The sequence below is a fragment of the Oryzias latipes genome, chromosome 21 (genome assembly GCF_002234675.1).
Source record: "Oryzias latipes chromosome 21, ASM223467v1".
In the NCBI taxonomy this organism is placed as follows: Eukaryota; Metazoa; Chordata; class Actinopteri; order Beloniformes; family Adrianichthyidae; genus Oryzias; species Oryzias latipes.
Genome location: NC_019879.2, coordinates 18,129,680 through 18,151,872, shown reverse-complemented (window position 1 = coordinate 18,151,872; position 22,193 = coordinate 18,129,680). Strand labels below are relative to the sequence as shown.

Below are 22,193 nucleotides of genomic sequence, written 5' to 3'. Positions count from 1 at the left end.
GAAAACGTCACAGGTTTTCAAATTATAATTAAAAGACCACAGGGAACGCTGTTACAGTAGTTTAAAAGGTGATTGGAGTAAAACTGCTGTTAGTTAGATTCCCCTCATATTTTGGCCTGCACTACTCTTCTGCTATTACTACTTTGCTTTGCATTTTCCATTATTCTTTTTTTCCCTTTTCTTATAAAACAAAATTATATGTGTTGTTCTGGCAAAAGGTTTTCAAAATCCAATTGAAAAAAAAAAGGTGAAAAACAACACTCTTCACAACTCGATACCAAATATATTACTTATATATTTTGGAGTATAAGTTGCTGGTTTTTTGCACAGTTTGCCAGGGGTGTTACATATGTGTGTAGTGAAAAAAAAGAAAAAAGAATATATATATATACATATATTGTTATTTTTACACTAACAACCTGTGTTAGTGTAAGCAGTTGATTACCCACTAACAACTGCTATGGGCACTGTGGGTGTGTGTATCAGTATTTGATACTGCAATGCAGAAGAAGTCCCGAGGTGGAGTCTGAAACAAACATGTAGGAGAATCTGACTGTTCTCCTTCTAAACTTTATGATATTTTTCCCTTTTTCATCGAGACATTATTATTCTTAATTTTTGTTTTTTTCTTCCTCTGATTAATGCGGACAGCAGGTTTTCAAACTAGGTTACAGATATAGAAATACTGCTGAAAGGGGCTGTCATTTAGACGTAGGTCCTGCGGTAGTCGGTAAAACTTAATGTGAAAAATAAATACTGAATCATCTCATTTAACCAGACATGGAGACGTGCTTAAAAAATAAACCTGATCTCTCAACATCTTCTGTGTCTTCCATGCATTGTAAATGAAATATACAGACAATGCTTCAATGTAGTGATGAGGCCAAAAACGTTTGACAGACGCTCCTCCCATGCATGTCAGGAGCGTCTAGTTTATGAACACATTCTGGACGAGTTTCTTACAGTGAATATGACACTGCTCGAAAGGCGTTGGGTGTAAATGCACCATTACACCGGGCTTGTCCAATTTATTAAGAAACATCACACTTTTCACCCAAAAGTGTGACATTTACTCAGTGCGACTTTTTAAAGATTTTTTAAGATTATCATTATCATTTTTCTTTATCATTCTTTATTTTTTGGCTGCTGCTCACTAAATTTTCAGTGAGGTTAAAAGTGTATTTATATTTGTCTATGAAGACTCATTCATCCAGGTTGATTCCATCATAGTAGTAGGTTTAGGGGCTGTCATCTGGACTTAGTTTTTAAAGTGAGAAGATGTTTCACCTCTTATCCAAAAGGCTTCGTCAATTCTGTCAATTCTTTGTCAATGAATTGACAAAGCCTTTTAGATAAGAGGTGAAACGTCTTCTAACTTTAACAAGTGAGTCCAGATGACAGCCCCTAAACCTACTACTATGATGCATTTATATTTATTTACATGTCCTTATTCCAGTTGCACTGTTCATTTTTACCTGTATTTGAGTTGAGTTTGAGCTAAGAAATCGAATGTTTTGTAATATTTCTCAGAATCTCTCTGCAGACGGCATTGTGTGAGAATAGACTAAAATAGTTTGCTGCTTGCCCTGGTCCATGTTTAGTGATTAATGGAGCAAAAGTCTGAATAGGACACGCGGCTTCTGTGGATATTACATCTGCATTAATGTGGTTGCTGCAGCAGTTCATTTCACTTCATCATCCAACGTGTAAAATCAGTGCAAAAAAAAAAAAAAGATGCTTTTGACTTCATTAAGGTTCCATTTTGATTATAACGGCAACTCATTTGCATCTGAATACAGATGTTACATGCAGTAGCATTGCTTTTAGAGTCTCTCAAACCTCACTGACCTGGACACAGGGGTCACGTAGTTCCCTGGAAAGACACCAGAGGCAGCCGTTCTCAGTGAGGTGCCTTTGAACCATCCGTCCTGACACTTCTCTGTCACCCTGTACATCTCTCCTTTTCTTAGCTCCAGCTCATCGGCCTTTTGGGGCTTATAGGCATAAAGAGCCAGGTATCTAAGGAGCAAAACCACAAGTAAGAACAATTGGTTAAAAAATATTTCCAAGAGAACAAATTTTTATTAACAGCCACATAGATAGCTCTCACAAAGCTTCATTCTCCTTGTTAAAAATCTACAACTTCAACAATCAAATGTTAACTGTTATAAATCTAATAAAAATGTGAAACGACTTTTTTAATGTGGCATCAAGAGGACTTCTTGAAGATTTTACTAGAGAGCTAAAACAAAATGTTCAAGGTCAAGTGTTTCCAACAGGTAAAATAATCTAATTTAAATACAATTTTACAAGAGATGAAGACACAAAACACACATTTCAGATGGAATCTACAATCTTATAACCTATCATTGAAAAATCTACCTCCATCCTCTTATGTCAGGATTTTCCAGGAGGAGACAGGCAATTTATTGTGAGTTTTATGAAAAGTTGTCAAAATTTTGATACTAAGTATCTTTGGTGCCTAACTTTTAAGACGGCAGAGGTTCATTTTTCTTAAGTTACACGAGTAATCTAAGCTTTTGACTCTCTTTTAAATAACATCCCATTACCATTCAAGTCATGTCTCCCCAAGGGAGCAATGTAGCCAATGCGCTGACTGATCATCTCTCCTGAATAGTCTGACAAACTGTAAATGGGAGTCCAATCAATAAGTCCTTGTTTAGCAGCTTACAACCAGGATGTAGAATTCATCATTGTGCTGTAATGCATAAGTCTGCTTGTTTGGCCCGTGTTAATGTATAAATGAACTCTTGGTGCTGTCACAGAGACGAATTAATGGCATACAGCTCTGGGTTCCGACACAAGATGATAAAAAACACACAGTAAACATGCATGGTATGCTCTCCCTCCCTGTTACCATGGTAACAGATGGTGAGGGGGGGGGTGTCTCCTGTCTTCCCATAGCAACAAGAAAAGTTGCGGGGTCAAGATGAAAACGTTGGACCTCATCACCTCATCACCAGAATGAACCCATTCTTGAATGGTAACGGTGTGTGTGTGTGTGCATGTGTGTGCAAACTCATACACCCTCTTGATTTGCTGATATAATTAAAGCTGACAGTGCCGGCTTATCAGACTGTTATCCTTCTTGACAAGTTATGAGCACAGTCAAAAGGAAAAACCTTAAACCTGTGTAAATCTGTGTGGAAGCAGTGCTTTAAACACTTTAGATTTTTATTTTATTTTCGTGAATTAGTCTACTTGAGGCAAACTTTTACATTTCCCAACCTATAAATAGCTTATTTAGTTTCCGTCAGTGAGTGTAAGATGGTTCTTAGCTCTCAATTAAGACAACTAATGGGATTCATAGTCATGAGTCATGTTTTTATTTTGGTTTGTTTGTATTGTTGGATATAATATTTTCATATATTTTAAAAAAGACAGAAAATTCTTTCAGCAGAATTTTCTGCAAGCTTGTTATGAACCCAACACTCCCACAGCAGTGGGAATAGAGTGTAACTGTTTTTTTTTCTTGTATTATTTTCCATTTTTAAACACTTCAGGAGTGACTGTGAATGAAGTGGTATTAAAACCAATATCATGGCCACAACAGATCAAATATGTATACCAACATAACACAGTGATTTCCCAGGTCTCACTTGAGTTCTAAAAAAAAAAATGTTACTTGCTAGATTGATAGAATAAGTAGATCAAAATCCAGACTTAAGATGACTCACAGCTCCCTGAGTTACAACAGAACAGCGGTACTCACATATTGAGAGGCAGCTGCACCTTAGCGTGGGCCAGCAGCTCAGAGGTTAAAGATGCTACTTTGGGGGGGAGCGGTAGTCCTGCTGAGGAGAGAGATGGGCCTGGGGTAGGTGCATCCTGAGGACAAGCAGGGAGACTCAGCACACGTGAAGTTATAGCTTATAAAGTTCATTTAAAATAAAACATTTCAAACTTGCAAGCATCAGGAATTTCATGCCGTGACGGTAAACAACATTCAGTGCGAATGAACCAGAGGCAAATACTGCAAAAGCAGCTCGTCTCCTGTCAGAAGCAATCAAATAGAGGAAAAGTTTTGTTTGCTTGCATGGAAGAGGCAGACGAGGTGTTCAGGGACTACAATACAGAAACAGGAGGAACGCAGTTATTGACTCTGTGTACTACATCAAAGATGGATCTTGAAACACCTGCCCTGGGGTTTTCACACACTAGTCCTCATTTTGTTTTGTTTGTTTGTCATGCACCAAAACTCTTTATGAAGTTATGCTGTTCATATTTTTTTGTCATTGCTTGTGAGTTAAATTGTTTTAACATCATCCACAATGTACATTTTTTATTATGATTATTTCCATGCAATAAAATAAAACTGTGTCCAGTATATGAACCCACCTGGATGCGTGCTGCAGCTCTGGGGTCTGAGGAGCTGATAAGGACAGGATGTGAGATTTCCATGCTGTGTCTGTTGTTGAGCTGGGTGGTCCTCTGGCTGACGGACAGGGCAGAAAACGAGTGCCGCTTCTTGGCGTTTTTCTTTCCTTCTCCTCTGCGATGACCAGAGCCATTTCCATTAGGTGGGGAGGCGACTGGGGATGATCCCAGACTGCAGGATCCCAGGAGTGCTGGCTCAGAGCTTGTACCAGGTGCATTAGCTGGCATAGGCTTATCAATCTCCATCAACTGCTTTGCCGTTTCATTTAACTGAGAGGAGAGGAGAGACATGGTTCAAGTGTCAGACCGAACTGTTTCATGCACACTCCACAACATGTGTATGTGTTTACGTGACCTTTTCTGACTTGTTCTTATTGGCAGCAGTTCAAACCAACACATGAACGATAATCACGGACAACAGCTGGCCTTTGAGTTAGTTAGTGAAACAATTTATGCATCAAACATAAATATGCATCCATCTTCTGTTCACACTTTGTCCTGTGCAGGGTCAAGAGGGTAGCTGAAGCCAATTATAGCGTCTGAGGGGAATGCAGGGTACAGTCTGGACAGTTTGTCAGTCCATCACAGAACCACACACAGACAAACACACCAAGGAGACACTTTAAAGTCACCAATCAACCTATGAAATATGTTTTTGGACTGTAGGAGGAAGCCGGAGTGCCTGTAGAAAACCCACATATGCTTGGAAAAGAACATGCAAACTCCACACAGAAAGAACAAAACCGGAATTCAACCCGGGGCCTTCTTGCTGTGAGGTAAGTGTAAACCACTACACCACTGTGTGAACCCTCTACACATGAATATGAGTTTCTAAAGACAAAACGTGGTCTATTTTCTTCCCAAGAAGAACAAAATGATGACTAAGATGCAGGGATAAATTATTGTTTATAATTTATATTAAGGAAACATCAAAGGAAAAAAATATGTTTGTATATTGTTTAGTTAATATGTGATTTGTAAAAGGGGCAGGCAATAGACCTACTTTTAAAGTTACAAATGGCTCATTGAAAGCATAAAAATATATAGTTAGCAGCACACATTTATTAACAGTTGTTAAATTCATGGTTGCATGAGGTCTCTCTGAGCACTGATGTTTCAAGCCAACACCAGTTTATTCATTGTTTATTTACATAAAACACTCAGAACGCTAATCGCTATTAGATTAAAATATGAATTTAACGAGCCCGAAGACTTCTGTGATTTAGCTTTTGTGTGCTCTCCATGGTCCTGAACAATTAATCCTGCAAAAGTTCTAAACATTTTTGAAAGTCCTGAAAAATAACACTATAACACAATTTTTGTTCCTGGCTTCTAAGTGTTCATTTCAATTGCTTAAGTCTAAAGTATGTGAAAAAATGAATTCATTAGGCACAAATTTTGCTTTCATGACAACAGCATGAAGAAAACTCGTTTTTGTGTGAAAATAAAACAATTTTTATTCATTTTTCGTCATTATGATCAGGTAAAACCGAAAATTGCCCAAGGAATAGACAAACACAGTCAAAAACCACTCAACAAGGTTCAGAAATGTGTAGATTTTCTAGATTTACGATTGTACTGTGAATCACTTTCTCGAAGTAGCCCCTAAATGTTGTCCCCCATCATGTTTTTGTTATACTGTCCTTGATAACGACGTTCAAAGTCCAATATATGTTAATGAAAGCGCTCGCCTTGCTCCTCAGAGTAAGCTCCCATCCCATTTTCTCCTTGAATTTGTCGAGATGTGAATCCAGGATATGGACATTTAGAGACATTCTGCATCCCATTTTGGCGTAATTCCTTATGAGTCCACACCAACTCCACATAGTTTTCAGCTTTGTGATTACCAAGGAAGCCATGAACAACTGTAACGAAACTGCTCCAAGCCGATCTCTCTGTCCTGGTCAACAGCGTTGCGAAATCCTCACATTCTATAATATTCTTGATCTGTGGTCCGACGAAGATACCTAAAAGATCTTCTTCTTCTTTCTCTTTCGGCTTTTCCCATCAGGGGTCGCCACAGCGAATCATCCTTTTCCACCTCACTCTATCATAAACATCTTCTACCCTAACATTAGCCAACTTCATGTCCTCTGTTAAGACATCCATGTATCTCCTCTTTGGCCGTCCTCTTGCCCTCCTGCCAGGCAGCTCCATCTCCAACATCCTTCTACCAATATATCCACTATCCCTCCTCTGAACATGTCCAAACCATCTCAGTCTGGCTTCTCTGACTTTGTCGCTAACACAGGCAACATGAGCCGTCCCTCTGATGTACTCGTTCCTTATCCTGTCTAACCTGGTCACTCCTAAGGAGAACCTCAACATCTTCATCTCCGCTACCTCCATCTCAGCCTCTTGTCTCTGTCTCACTGCTACCGTCTCTAACCCATAGAGCAGAGCTGGTCTCACCACTGTCTTGTACACCTTTCCTTTGAGTCTTGCTGACACTCTTCTGTCACACAACACTCCTGACACTTTCCTCCACCCGCTCCAACCTGCCTGCACTCGCCTCTTCACCTCTTTTCCACACTCCCCATCACACTGAACTGTTGACCCCAAGTACTTAAACTCCTGCACCTTCTTCACCTCAGCCCCCTGTAATCTAACGCTTCTACCTTGATCCCTCTCGTTCAGACACATGTATTCTGTCTTACTACGACTGACCTTCATGCCTCTTCTTTCCAGAGCAAACCTCCACCTCTCTAGCTGTTCCTCCACCTGCTCTCTACTCTCACTGCAAATTACAATGTCATCCGCAAACATCATCGTCCAGGGAGATTCCTGTCTTACCTCGTCTGTCAGCCTGTCCATCAGCATAGCAAACAAAAAAGGACTCAAAGCTGATCCTTGGTGTAGTCCCACCTCCACCTTGAACTCCTCTGTCTGACCTACAGCACATCTCACCACCGTCATACTTCTCTCATACATGTCCTGAACTACTCTGACATACTTCTCTGCCACTCCAGACGACCTCATACAGTACCACAGCTCCTCCCTCGGCACCCTGTCATACGCCTTCTCTAAATCTACGAACACACAATGCAGCTCCTTCTGACCTTCTCTGTACTTTTCCATCAACATTCTCAAAGCAAAAATGGCATCAGTGGTGCTCTTACGGGGCATGAAACCATACTGCTGCTCACAGATCTCCACCTTCTTCCTAAGCCTGGCTTCCACTACTCTTTCCCACAGCTTCATTGTGTGGCTCATCAACTTTATTCCTCTATAGTTGCTGCAGTTCTGCGTGTCACCCTTGTTCTTAAAGATCGGAACCAGAACGCTTCTCCTCCAGATACCTAAAAGATCTTGGAGGTATTTAAATGCTGCTGACTCCTTGTCAAGAGCAGTGTCAAATTGCTTAATGAGGCCTAACTTGATGTGCAGCGGTGGCATAAGCACTTTATGAGGTTCTATCAGCGGCCCCCCACTTCACATTGCTCTTACCAACAGAAAACTCGGTCTGTTGTGGCCAGTCCTTTTTGCGATAATGCGCCTTAGTGTCACGGCTTTCCCAGAGACGGAGGAAACAAGGAAATTTCGTGAAACCTCCTAGAAGACCCTTGAGGAATGATACCATTTTGAAGTCACTGATGACCTCCCATCCGTAGTCGTCATACTTTAATGCACTCAGCAACATCTTGACACTGGTGTAGTCCTCTTTGAGATGCACAGAGTGGGCCCATCGGGAGAGACGGGTAGTTATTTCCATTGTGAAGCAACACGGCTTTGAGGTTCCGGGATGAACTGTCTATGAATTGGTGCCATTCAATAGGATTACATGCGATACCTACAGCCTGGAATAGACCGGCAACATCGCTGCAGAAGCACAGCCCATCATGCTGACTGAAGAAGCTGTCCCGGTCACAGAAGCAAAGTTTTTCTGGAATAACAGCGATTACCTTTCTGTTCTAGACATAACGGGTTAGGAAAACAGACTTTCAACCCAGGAACAGAACAAAAATGAAAATTTGTTACATAGTGTAATTACTAAAAGCTTGAGTACAATCGAGACTAGAGTTTTAACTAAAGTAAAAAAAAGATTTTCTTATTTTACAATTTTAGACATTACTTTGCAAACCGCAAACTGGGAAAACCATTTGTTCCGGACCCTGTCCGCTAAATTTGGTCTGGATTGAGTCCTGAACCTTGTGTTCGGTCTGTGTTCAGACTGCCGCCAAGCTGCTTTTCCTGATTCGAACCAAAGCTAGTAAACCAAACCACGTGAATAAAATCTCTTCACTCATTGGTAAGTAATTACGAGGGTGGGGCAAAGCGACTACAGACAGAAATGGTGGAAGTCCTTCTCGGGGTAGTTCATACAATTTTTATATTTTGCTGACCTATTTTTAACACCTGTATGAACCTCAGGCTGAACACTGTTTACTGCTGCTTTGGTCTTGTGGAGACATGCTGCAAGGCGGTTACTGACAAGAAAACAACTAAGAAGGTACACTAATAAGTATTAATGACATATAGATTGTTGGGAAAGGAGTGTGAGAAGCAATGTGTATCAAGTTAAAAGTTGTTTTGATGAATCTGAATTCATCCAATCAAATTTCAATGAGTTGCTGTCTCATCATTGAGGGGTTATGGCATTGTTTTAAGAGAATTCTGTTAAGGAAACTGTAAGGTAGCTTTTCGGATAACATCACAGCAGCGCGTGTTGCATAACAAGACACATAAAATGTGTTTCAGCTATGTTAAAATAAACATTGTAATGAGTAAGGAGTTGGACCCTTTCTTCCTCTTTGATAACACGACAATTGTTGCTTTGCATTTGTCTGCTGCTCATCTGTTGCTACATTCTGACTGTGTTTAGATCACGTGACTACCGGCTATGGTGGTCGTGTTGGTTCAGTTGTTCTGCTGCAAGGATGGATTGTATTCAGACAGAGGAATGTCAGAGTGAACTGATGTCGATGTGCAGAAGACCCCAAAAATAACTGGTGATTTTGTTTTTGTTGCACTTGTGGCTTGAAAAGTTTTCATGAAAGGATGTTTCATATATTTGCACACAGACTAAATGCAAAACAGGAAACAATAATAAAGCTCTTTGTATGATTGGCTGAACGTTTTGACATTTTGCTCCCCACTGAATCCACAGGTTTTACAGAATACACCTTCCTGTGAATAACTGTCAGTTTTCTTTCTTTTTTCAGAACAGATGCCATTTTCCTCACTGTCAACATGCAAATAGCATAAAACCTGGAAATCCCCAGTGTTTTTCTTTGTACATTGCTCTGTGTTATAAATTGTTCTTCAGCATCTTTCTAAGTGAAAGGTTCTGTATTTTACTGCACTGGTGAGATAAGTTCTTAACCCAGCAGGGAGGCAGGATGCAACGCGCTCACCACCGTTGTGTGCGCAGTCAAAACAAAACAGACTAAACTGTCGAAACATAAGAAGTTTAATGTTTCAACATGTTAGCAAAGAGAATGTGCTTAACTAAGAAACCAAACATATCTCTGCTGGTGAGAAGTTCATGAACAGAGGTAAAGGTGCAGTGAGCAGGTGAACACATTCACAGAAAAACAGATAGCCGATCTTGATGAACAGACAGAATATGAGCCTCCTCTCTGTATGCTAGAATGGATTCAATGGATTGAACTCAGGGCACATCAGCCCCTGCTTTGTTTTGTACAGCATGAGAGATTCACTGCAAGTGTACAAAGCAACTATTCATCCAGCAAATGCCGTACACTGCCGAAATTCAGAAAAAGACGATCATTACACAAAGTAGCAGCGCTTCATCCGTTATCACTTTGGGTGCTGGGACTTCCCTAATTTCCTTTCCGACAAAGCAAAAACGGCTCTGATCATGTTTACTCCACCGTTTGTTGCTATCCTGTTGGTCAACATGAATATGCATGTTGCTGGAGATGTTATGCCAATCTGACAAGGGAGAAAAAGCTGAAATATCACACTTTTTATAGCCTTAAAATTTCAGCTCTATAAAATATATTCATTATTGATAGCAGTGGTTCCCTTTTAAATTTTGTAGCAGAGTGTTGCTGTGAGGTCCGCATTTAGGCAATGATACCGAATGTGATAGTGAGAGCTTGAGAACAGGGCAACATGATGAGGGCTTGTTAAATAAGCTGTACAGTTTACTAAATAAGTAATGGGTCGCTGACTCTAGCAACAGTCACACTTCCTTTCTAATGAGGACTACAATGCTCAAAACTTGATGCGCTTCATTCTTTGTAACAGAAATTGCATGTCAGAAAAGAAGGATTACAAAGCAGTACCAACTTTAGGAATTACTCAACAATCCGTCAGTGCCAGAAACAGTGTCTCTTTATGCTGATCTAGAATGTAGATTCATTAATAATGTAGATGCATTAATTTCCAAAGGATGAAAGTTTGGCTCCACTTCTAAACCTGTCCCTGTTTTAGATGCATTTTCTATGCTCTTTGTGATGTATTTTCCTGGTTTCATGCTCATAAATTAATAAAAAATGTAAAGGAAATTTAGAGATCAATAACAGACGTATAGGTTTTAATGCTATAATTAATTAAATTTGCAGCATTCCTCTAAATGTGTTAAGGAACAAAAATGCCCATGAGGGTATAGCGCAGATGACACTTTAGTGGTTTTTATGGATGTTTATTAAGATGGCATAAAAATACTAAACAGAGGAGAGCACATTTTAATTTGGAAATATAAAGAATAAAGTTATCAAAAAAAAATGAAAATAAACAACAACCTTCAGTTTGACATCTCATTAAAAATGCAGGTGTGTTTTCCTCACATCAATGCAATATAGCATACACAAATAAGAGATTTAACAGATGAAAAAGTCCACTAATATCTAATTATTACTTGAATTTGTAGTAGGTAGGAGGATACATCCAAAAATAGTTCAAATTACACCTAGCTAACCTGAAGTGGTAACAGAAGTTGACTGTTCAGATGCTGTCAATTTAAAGATCTGTGTAGCTGAAATTCAACAGCAGAGTTTATAGCTTCTGAATAGCTTATGCAGGGAATTAAGTCATTATCTTGCTCCTGTCGAAGCTCTTTCAATAGCATTTTTACGCGACGTGTGTCTGCAGGAATCCGGTGAAAATCATTACACTGCATGAACAAATCTTCAAAGACACATTAAACAAAGTTTGATTTAGACAGTTAGGCAGAATCTAGCTCTCTTTTTTCTAATCCTGATCTAATCATGCCTTGGTATTTGCATTTATCTCTTTCAAATATGCCAAACAATTATGGTGAAAGAAGTCATCATGTCCAACTGCTAAACACAATAAGTCGTCGAATGGGATTTCTATGAAGAAATTACACAGCATGAATTTTTTGACAGCAGTTAAATTCATAGTTTTATTACTTCTGGATTGGTTATTTTGTCTTTTGCATGAATTTTCTCAGTATTTGATCAAATCATTTAAACAGGAGAACATAACATGCCACCTGGTCCTCATTATTTTATCTTGAACCAGAATTGATACCATCTCTCACAAACCTGCAACTGGAATCTCACAGGTCTTCATCTGCACAGCTGTCTACAAGTATAAAAGCTTTCTCATTTTCATCATGGGTCTGTCATGTTTGTCTCTGGTATCAAATTTATGTGCTATCTATCTTTTTCTACATCTATGCCTGGCAGAGACAGGCAGACATACGGACAGACAGACAGAAAAAGCAACTATTGCACATGTGGTATCACAACGCCTCATCTGCCTAACACAGTGATGTGTCTGCTTTGACATGAAATTACAACCCCTGTTATTATTAGCCTTTCATACAGGCAATTTGAAAAAAAAGAAGGAAATAACAGATGTCATAAGGTTTAGCAACTAGATATTTTCTACACTACAATCTCTCCTTAGCAATCATTAAAGCCCTGAACAGTCCTAACAAGGAAGTCAAGAATTTCCTTTTCTTCCTGTCTCTACGTGTGAGACTAAGAGACAGCATGTCCAGATTCACAGTTGTTAAAGAATCATTTACATATTAATAGAAATGCTAATCAAAGCCAAATCATATGCTAATAGGCATGATGGATTGATGCTGCAGATATAACTTAGTTATAACTCTCCCGAGACTGACTATGGGACATGTGCATAAACACCAGCAGACACACACGCTCAGAAGGTCAGTGAGGCGACAAACACACTCGCTAGTTGGATAACTAATAACAATGCATTCCAGTTTGGGTCAATGAATTCATTGGGAGGTTACATGTCACACAGACACAACCACAGACACTCATGCTAATCACTGCTGTGTCAGTTTCTCTACCAACGTGTCCAATCATGCTGCAAATCACTTAAGGTAGTATGCGCATATGAGAAATTCTGGAGAGACATAGATGAGGTTCAGGGTATTTCTAGAGGGGGGAAGAGTGGGGGAGACTTTGACGGACACGTAAGTGAGAAAATGGGACGAGGAATCGAGGGAGGCGGTTGGTATTGAGGATATTTTGAGCACATTTTAAGTTCTTTTAACAATTTTTCTTATCATTTTTATGCTGATGATATTCAGCTTTATGTGTCTTTTAAACCACAGGATGTTTTTAAAATACAGATTTTACATAGGTGTCTGGACTTAGTCAAGTGTTGGATGAATGATAATTTTTTCCAACTAAATGAAGCTAAAACTGAGGTTCTAGTCTGTGCTCCTGACAGTTGCCTCCCCCAGATAGTCCAGTGGCTTGGTCCTCTTGCTTCCTCTATCAAGCCGTCTGTCAGGAACCTTGGGGTGACTCTGGACCCGGTTTTATCCCTTGACTCACATGTCGGGTCACTTTTACGTTCTTGTTTTTATCATTTAAAAAACATTGCAAAGCTGAATCCAATTGTGTCACGTTCTGAGATGGAGATGCTGATCCACGCTTTTATTTCATCTCGTCTTTATTATTGCAACTCCATCTTCACATGCTTGAGCAAAAAATCTTTAGAACGGCTCCAGGTTGTCCATAATGCTGCTGCAAGGTTTTTAACTAAATCATCCAAGTTTTCACACGTCACCCCGTTGTTAATCCAGCTGCACTGGCTCTCCATCCGCTACCGAGTGCATTTTAAAAACCTGGTTTTAACATACACAGCTCTTAATAGCCAAGCACCGGTCTACATAAAAGACCTTTTGCACCCATACACTCCCAGCAGGTCCCTGAGGTCATGTGACCAGGGTTAGCTGGTTGTTAAGAGAATTCGGTTAAAAACTAAAGGTGACAGAGCCTTTGCAGCAGTGGCCACATCCCTCTGGAACTCCCTTCCTCTCAGCCTCAGATCTGCTGACTCAATGTTTTCTTTAAAAAAGCAGGTTAAAAACGCATCTTTTTAAAATAGCAATCTCTTAATTTTCTCTGTACTCTGTGTTTTATTGTGTTTTACCGTGTTTTACTGTGAAGCACTTTGTGATTTTTATTTTGAACGGTGCTATACAAATAATGTTTATTATTATTATTATATTATTATACAAATGGAAGGACAAACGGAGGACTATGCTAAAAGAATGGAAGGTTCTCAGAGATGATTAGACAGTAATAGCTAAAGTGATCAGGTAGACATCGCAGGAAGGTACTTAGTGTGTCACCTGGAATGAGGAAAACAGACAGGGAGTCTTGGCAGTGAAATGATGAAATTCAGGAGTCTGTTGGAAGTTAGCTAAGAAAAAGTGAGACATCGTGATCCTTGTAACTGCACCAAGGATCGGCTTTGAACCTCTTCTTGTTTGCTGTGGTGATGGAGTGACTGACAGATGAGGTTAGAATGGAATCTCAGCAGACCTCAATGTTTGCAGATGAGATTCCAATTTGTAGGAAGAGCAGGGAACAGGTGGAGGAACATCTATAGAAGGTGAATATTTACTTTTTAAATTAAAGGAACGATGGTCAGCTATAGCAAGACAGAATCACTGTTTGTTAATGAGAAGGACTCAAGTGGAATGGTGAAGTTACAAGGAGCAAAGACCAAGAAGATGGAGGACTTCAGGCACTTAGGGTCAACTGTGCAGAGCAACAGAGGGAAGGAGGTGAAGAGGTGTGTGCACTTTGGGGGGAGGAAAGTTTTGGGTGTGATGTTTGATAAAAGCGTGTTAGCAAGAATGAAAGAAAGGGTGTGACTGTGGAGAGAGCCGCCATGTTGTTGGTAGAATCATTGCGAAACAGACAGGAGGCAGAGCTGGATGAAGCACAGGAGAAGATGTTGAGTTTATCTTTGAGAGTTACAGGGATGGATAGAACTAGGAATAAATCCATTAGAAGGACAGCTCATGTTGGATGTTTTAAAGATAAATGCAGAGAAGCCAGATCGATCAATATTCATCCATCCATGCATCCATGCATGCATCCATCCATCCATCCATCCATCCATGCATCCATCCATCCATCCATGCATCCATCCATCCATCCATCCATCCATCCATCCATCCATCCATCCATCCATCCATCCATCCATCCATCCATCCATTGTCTTTTTTTGTGCTCAATGCAAAAACATTCACATGTACACACCAATACAGCATGGAGACTTGTGCAGTTGCTGGACGTGTGTATCCAGTAAGATGCACACGTGGTGAGACTGTGGGTGTTTGTTATAGCTTTGCTAAATCTATGGCTTTTATCATTTCACCTGAGACAGATGTCTAAAGAAACACATATTGTTGGAATATTAGGTTTGCCTGAGTGGGATTCATAGTCAAGCAGGAGTGTTAAAATGAATAATATTGATAGAGATTAAAGGATTGCAGATTTGAACACATTTGGTACTAAGTGTTTCTCTGAATTTCTAGTGCCTGTAAATGGACAAGAAAAAGCTCAAACCTTTCAATATTTCTCTGATGAATAAGGGGATCTTTGTGTGTTTTGTTTGGAGTTTGAGGATGCTGGAATGAGAGAGTAGTTAATTGACTCATGCTTTGAAATCAAAATAAATCGTATTTGACTTGAAAGGTGAACATCATATCGGCATCTAACTAATAATCCAGTGTTGACATGTGCTTGAGGGGGAAAATGACAACATAAGTCTCTGTCTGTGTTTTCTCTAAGCTGCACACATTAATGCACCTCGAGCTCAAAAAACGACCTTATGGAACCAAACCCTTTCTGCTGTTGCTGTTCCAAAGGGTTTCATTATTTGTCCTTGACAGGCCCTCAGGAGAGGTGTTCACAAACTTCTGTTGATGGGGATAAAAAGAGGAAACCACATTTTCCACTGCTGCCTTTTTAGTACTGCTTAAAAGCTTTAAACCTGATCCTGCTTAAACTTTGCGTGATATTTCTTCGGTTGGAAAGGCATTAAAGTAAATTACATTTCAGTCTTGACAGGCATGGCGTGATGAAAGAAGGTAAAATCTTCAGGGTGTTATGGAGCTTTCTCCATTCACTTAGAAGGAAGCCTTAAAGAAAAGAAATATGTTTGAAAAAACTCAAGTTATTTGCATATCCCAGGAAAATTGTGTGTAAGAGCATTTTACCTACACACTCACAATTATGAACACATACTAAATCAACCATCTGAGGGAATTTCATGTAATTCTGTAACAGTTTTTACAACATTATTCATTATAAGTATTTTTTAATCTGGAATTTATTCAAAAAAGCTACAGAAGATTTTTTTGTCACACATGGGTTCCTAATGAAGTTTTTTTGTTAAATGAAAGATGTGTTGTCATTTCTCAACACTAAATTAGAGCTACCGATTGAATCATAAGACTCTTTTGCTCAATAATTTTGACCCAAGTCAATACTTTTTTGTTAGGCTCAGTTTGTGCTGCACTGAATTAATCTTGTTTATGCTGAAAAAAACAGGATTAATCAGGGCCATCTCTGTGAATGAAGTGCTGATATCTGATGCTTGGTGTCATTTGAATCATTTATTCTGATCACGGAACCGACAAAGTCTAATCAGAAAGGACAGAAAACAAGACTATGTTTTGTGCATTTGTTTACTAAAAGCAGGAGTGGCAGGAATAGTAAATATGATATATGTATTAATCTAAGTGGCTGTCTGCATCATCACAGTTGCTTTTGCAGCTTCTGTTTGTGTGAAAATTTACCTCAACATACAGAATGGGAAAGATGCCAATCTTGTCTCCCAGCATGCCCTCTGCCCAGTTCTCGTCTACTCGCCTGATTACTGTCAGCACCTCATCCTGCAGAGAGAGGAAATGAGTGAAGCCACACGGACAAACACAAACATCTACTCTATGTTAGCACAAACAATAAATGTATAGTTATGTGACCCAGCAAAAAAAAAGATTTAATCTGACATTGTGATTTTAAAACTTTTAAAACCTCCTTACAAAACATTTTTTGGTCAAATAGTTTTAACCTTGCTAAAATCGAACAATTAAAATAGCAAAATAAAACTTTACAATTTATCTTTTTGTATTTAAGTGTGGGTCTAATCTCGATTTAAAACAAAAGAATAAAATATCAGGTCAAGACTGTTAATAATCTGTGTAACACGGTCAAGGAAAACACAAACATTATCTCTCAAAATATCAACATTCACTGTTTTTTCCCATCTGACCTTTCTATACGATTCGTTTGGAGTGTATGTTGTAAGTAGAAAATCTTTTCATTAGAAAATTAATAACATAAAAGGTTAAACTTTGTTGGTTCCTTTAATACAGGCTGTGTACTTTCAGTTTTAAAATGACAGGGTGATGTTAATTCAAGGACAGACTGATTCAATTCCTGATTCTCAGGTTGTCTCAAAGCCTCTATGAAAACAGTTCCAGTTGAATTGAAAAAAGAGTTCATAAGTCAGGATTTTCTTTTGTGGTTAAAATCAGTTTAAAGATTGAGATTTTTCATTGCTGTTATGTAAACATACATGTGACCAGAACCAGGCAGTGTTTCTCTGATGCTCCCATGCTCGTTATGGTTCCCTGCCTGCCTGAACCGGATTTAGCTTTGTGGACTTTTAGCTGAGCTAATACACCCTGCTCCAATTGGAACCAGCTGTCTGCCTGTTTTGTGACGGATACAGTACAGGCCCAGAACTTCTGCCAAACTGTAACGTGCGTTTTTCTGAAGTTTCAAATATGAAAAAGAGAGTTAGGGCACTTTGCAATAGGCTCCTCCTTTGTAGAACCAGCTTCCCTCTTTGGTTTAGGATGCAGATATTATTCTACCAATAAAGCCAGACTGAAAAGTTTTCATATTAGGTGAGACTTGTAGTTTAGGTTAGAGTAGAAAAACCTACACCATGGCTTTGGTTGTGCTGGTTCCCTCTGTGATTTTCTTTGGCTTTTTTCACTTGTTACCAGACATTCCTACATTCTTCCTTTTATTGTGCTCCACATATAACTTTGTGACTGTAAGCGTTTGTACTTAAGCAATCCAAGTGACACATAATCAGGATGGACAGTTAAAAGGTTTAATGGGACCCAAGTTATATAACATGAGGAGATTGAAGCACTGCACAGGAGGATATTGTTAGAAGACCTCCCGATAACTATGAGGCAGTAGGACCACTCAAACAATCGAGAGGGGAGTTAGAACAACAGAGCTAGCATGTAAAAATTATCTTAATTTTGTTGCCTTTTTTAAAAATTCTTACCTTTGAGGCAGATTTAAGGTAGAGAGGTAAGACCCAGCTCTAACTGAGTGGTTAAAGCAGCAGGAAGCACAACAGGAGGCAAAAAGAGCGTGGGTTTGGTTTTTTGATCTCAAGCTTCTTCATAAATGTTTCCGAAGTTAACTTTATTCCCTTTAAGGAAGCACTCACACAGAATCCCAATTAATGTAGTTAATCAGGTCACACACAGTAAATCCTACTCAAAAGCATCCAATACAATATCTAAAATCCCACAGTCCCAATAACGGAAAAAGAATGGTCAGAGAAATAAAAAGAAAAAAAAATTATCCAGAAAAAAGGGTCAAAACAGAAAAAAGGCAGGAACACTTCAGGAGGAGATACACAAAGCGTAAGGCAAAGGACAGTCTTCTGAAACCTAAATGTGAAGGAAGTGACAATAACAGATGACTAGAAACTGCGAGCTGAAATTATGATCACTATCTTGGAAGACTTTACTGTGATCCTTAGTTTGTCTTTCTCCTGTTCTCCCAAACCCCAACAAGATAAAGCAAACAATTTCAGGGTTTTTTCAAACAACACTTCTGCTACTGATTCACCATGAATTGAAAGAAGAAATACTCAGAATGGAAGTTTTCATCTTACATTTCTTTATGTATGACCTTCATCATGAGAAAAATGCTACAAGAACATGTAAAAAAACACCATTTTCACTGGAGTTGGTCTTTAATGATTCTGGATCTGCTAGAACCTATTTTTGGCTAAAGGGAAGTTGTTTCTCTTCCCTGTTGCCCTATGCCCACTTGGCATGGGCATAGGGCAATAATGTGAACAAAATGTGGTAACACTTTCTTTTATAGTACAGTACTTATAGTGTACAAAATTGGTATTTACATGTTACTTATTGTATAAGTACTGGGAACTTACAGGGTATGTACATGGTAGTTTTTATGGAATTTACTGGGTACTTACAGGGTATTTACATGGTACTTTTTATGGGACTTACAGGGTACTTACATGGTACTTTTTTGTGTCTACTCGGCGCCTACATGGTACTTGCTGTGTTTTTATGTGGTACTATTTGGTTCATACTTATGTGGTACCTACTGCGTATTTATAATATACGTACTGGGTATTTACATGTTGTGCAAAGGTGTTTTTTGTAGTACTTACCACATGTAAAACAAGGTAAGTACAAATAAATTACCTTGAATTTAAGTCTGCACTCATTGTATGTTTCATGGTATTTACCATGTGTAACAACGTAGTAGGTAAAGAAAAACTACATTGGAATTACTGTGGAAAAAAGGCCCGGAATTCTTACTTTCTACTTACTAGTAATGAAAACAGAGTAAGTACTCAGGAAGTACTATTTATTGTATGTGATTTTTACATGTTAAATTAAAGGGTTTTTTGTGCCACTTACCATTTAAAAGAAGGTAGTAGTTACACAGAAACTACCCTTAAGTACTTCATGTGTACTTACTCTGTTTTCATTAATAGTAAGTACCATGAAAAACACAATAAGGTACTACATAAGTACTATGTACTTACCCATCTTACATATGGTGAGTACCATGAAACACACATAAACTTGCTAAGTAGAAAGTAAATTCCGGGCCTTTTTTCCACAGTACTTCCAATGTAGTTTCTCTTTATCTACTATCTTGTTACACATGGTAAATACCATGAAACATCCAATGAGTGCAGACTTACTTATCTTGTGCTTACATGTGGTAAGTACTACAAAAAACACCTTTGCACAACATGTAAATACCCAGTAAGTATATTATAAATACCCAGTAGGTACCACATACGTATAACCCAAATAGTAGCACATAAATACACAGCAAGTACCATGTAAGTACCAAGTAGACACAAAAAAGTACCATGTAAGTACCCAGTAAGTCCCATAAATTTTATGCAAAAGATTTACAGCAAAAATTATAATATTCCCTCCTTGTTGGCCTGGGGCATACAAGTCCCATAAATCTTATGGGAAATAAAGGGTACTTACATGGTACTTTTTATGGCATATAAAGTACCATGGAAGTACCCTGTTAGTGCCCAGTAGTTATCCAATAAGTACCATGTATATACCACTTACGTGCACTGTAAGTACTGTACTGTAAAAGAAAACGTTACCCAAAATGTTTAATGCCAGTAACTTACCTAGACTATAACCTGAAATTAGATTTGCAACAACTGTTTTATTCATTGATATCTTTGGATGTTTTTTAGTTTGCATTTTCTGTGGGGTACTTTGCATGTTTTTTGGACTAAATCATTACATTTTTCCTTAGTCCCTTTGGGGCATTTTTCACAAGAGAATTAAAGTTTACACCACTGCTAAGGCGTTTCTCAATACAAAAAAAAATTGACTACAAAAATTAAACCTCTTTTTGCTCAGTAAATCTCACTGGTAGTTTTGGAACTGAATATACTGTAAAACAGAAAGTGCTGCAAATCAATCATGGAGAACTAGACGCTCCCGTCTCTCTGGCCACATATTTTCATCTACGGTATTTCACAGCAAATATCAGCTCTGTCAATGCACTGAGGAAAGTATCTTCTTGAGTACCAAATCCACCCTCTGCAGACTTTATTGTGATGTCATCACAAGCTGACGTCAGGGTTAGTGGTGAAAGCTTATGTTATCCAAACTACTACATACCTTTTGTCATCAGGCTCATCCCTTTCATTCTCAGGGATTATGTCCCTATGGACAGCATCCAAAAAAGCCAATATGTGTTGTGTTTTGTATGGACCAAGACATGCAATATTGCAAAAATACTGCAAAAATTCTATTATTCCCTTCTTGTTGGCCTGGGACATATACTGTAAATAGAGGCTCTCTCTCTAATGCAATTTCTTCCATGCTGTCTGCCTTTTCCTCAAATATTTTTATAAAGGATGTGCAAAGTGTTTGACAACATGTTCAACAATGTTGTGTCCATTGACACAAGTAATGAAATTAAGATTATTAGTTGTCTAAACAATGACTATTCAGCCTGTACAAGTATAGTTAATTTTCACAGACATGATAAAAGCAAAGTAACAGTAATTAAAAGCAAGTCAGAAGTGACAATTTTGCTGGGATTTGTACTAAATCACTTGCTTCATGTCCAAAAGCATACGCTATTAGATGAAATGAACATGAAACTGCCACTAGGTTGCGCACAAATGACTAAATGTTGTAGAGGTAGCACTAACTGTTGTGCAAAGTTTAATCCTGTTGTGAGAAATGCACCAAAGTGACTGAGAAAAACTGTAAATTGAAGTAAAAACACCCAAATAGGATACAAATCCCCAGAAAGCAAAACTATTGTCAATTTCCTTGAAATGGTAATCCCATTTCTTGAAACCATAATACAGGCCAATGAGATTTAAACAGACTTGATTTGTTTTTACTAAGGCTCTGATTATTTATACATGATATAATATTGCAACTGACCCGTGGGAATTTATTCTCTCTGTTGTTCACCACACGCCCACACGCTTTATTCTAATAGTGTTTTCCTCTGCTGCTCCTCTCCTCCTATCAATGCCTTAGTTAGACCATTACAGGATGGCAGCGATAATACTGCTAAATGACTGTGTTAGTCATACTGAGTAATTACCTCTCACACCGGGAGAACAATATCTTTCTCACTGGTTCTGCATGACAACACTCCTGCAGGCAGGCATGTGTGAGTTTAAGAGGAAATTGTACTTAGTCGCTGTGAACCTGTTGATCAGCATCACCCTAAAAGACAGCACCATCTGACTTTTCATCTTCTGGATCTGAACTGCTCCTGCTTGCTTGTGATGGCTCAAAACAACACTGTGTAACAGAAAAACCTTCGTCTTCCTGTCCCTGAAGAAAACCTTTTTGACTTCAGACACTAAGTGGGGGTGTTGATTGTTCTGCATAACAAAAGGGCCTGTAGATCAGCAGGAGCAAAATTATAACCAGCCTTGGAAATAAAAAAGGAGCCTAAAACACAGGATTTCTTCTTTCATTTTGCTTTCCATCTTTTTCAGTTCAAAATTTTGGCACAGTAATTATACGTTTGTGCAAAACATCAGCTGCCAAAAAGATTTAAAAATGGTAACAAAGCTTAAGAATTCATCTTTCAAAACAAGAACAGATTCAACATAAATAACCCCGTAAGGCTTTTTATTTTTTCAATTCTGATCGTGTTTAACCACAACAGATGAACGAGACAGCATTAGTAGTACAAAGTTATAACAAAACAAAACACTATTTTCATTGTTGTCAGATAGGATTCACAGTTTTCCACCCATCTAAAAAC

General features: G+C 38.6%; 1 protein-coding gene across 3 annotated transcripts in view; it reads right to left on the bottom strand.

Moving 5' to 3' along the window:
- Window positions 1-22,193, bottom strand: part of sh3rf3 (SH3 domain containing ring finger 3) — a 108,668-nt gene that overhangs the window by 19,082 nt on the left and 67,393 nt on the right. For all 3 annotated transcript variants that reach the window (XM_023951219.1, XM_023951220.1, XM_023951222.1), the window contains exons 3-6: window positions 16,412-16,507; window positions 4,360-4,668; window positions 3,734-3,849; window positions 1,849-2,019 (exon numbers count right to left, since the gene is read on the bottom strand). In XM_023951219.1, coding sequence (XP_023806987.1) covers window positions 1,849-2,019; window positions 3,734-3,849; window positions 4,360-4,668; window positions 16,412-16,507 — 692 coding nt within the window. The remainder of the gene's footprint in view (window positions 1-1,848; window positions 2,020-3,733; window positions 3,850-4,359; window positions 4,669-16,411; window positions 16,508-22,193) is intronic.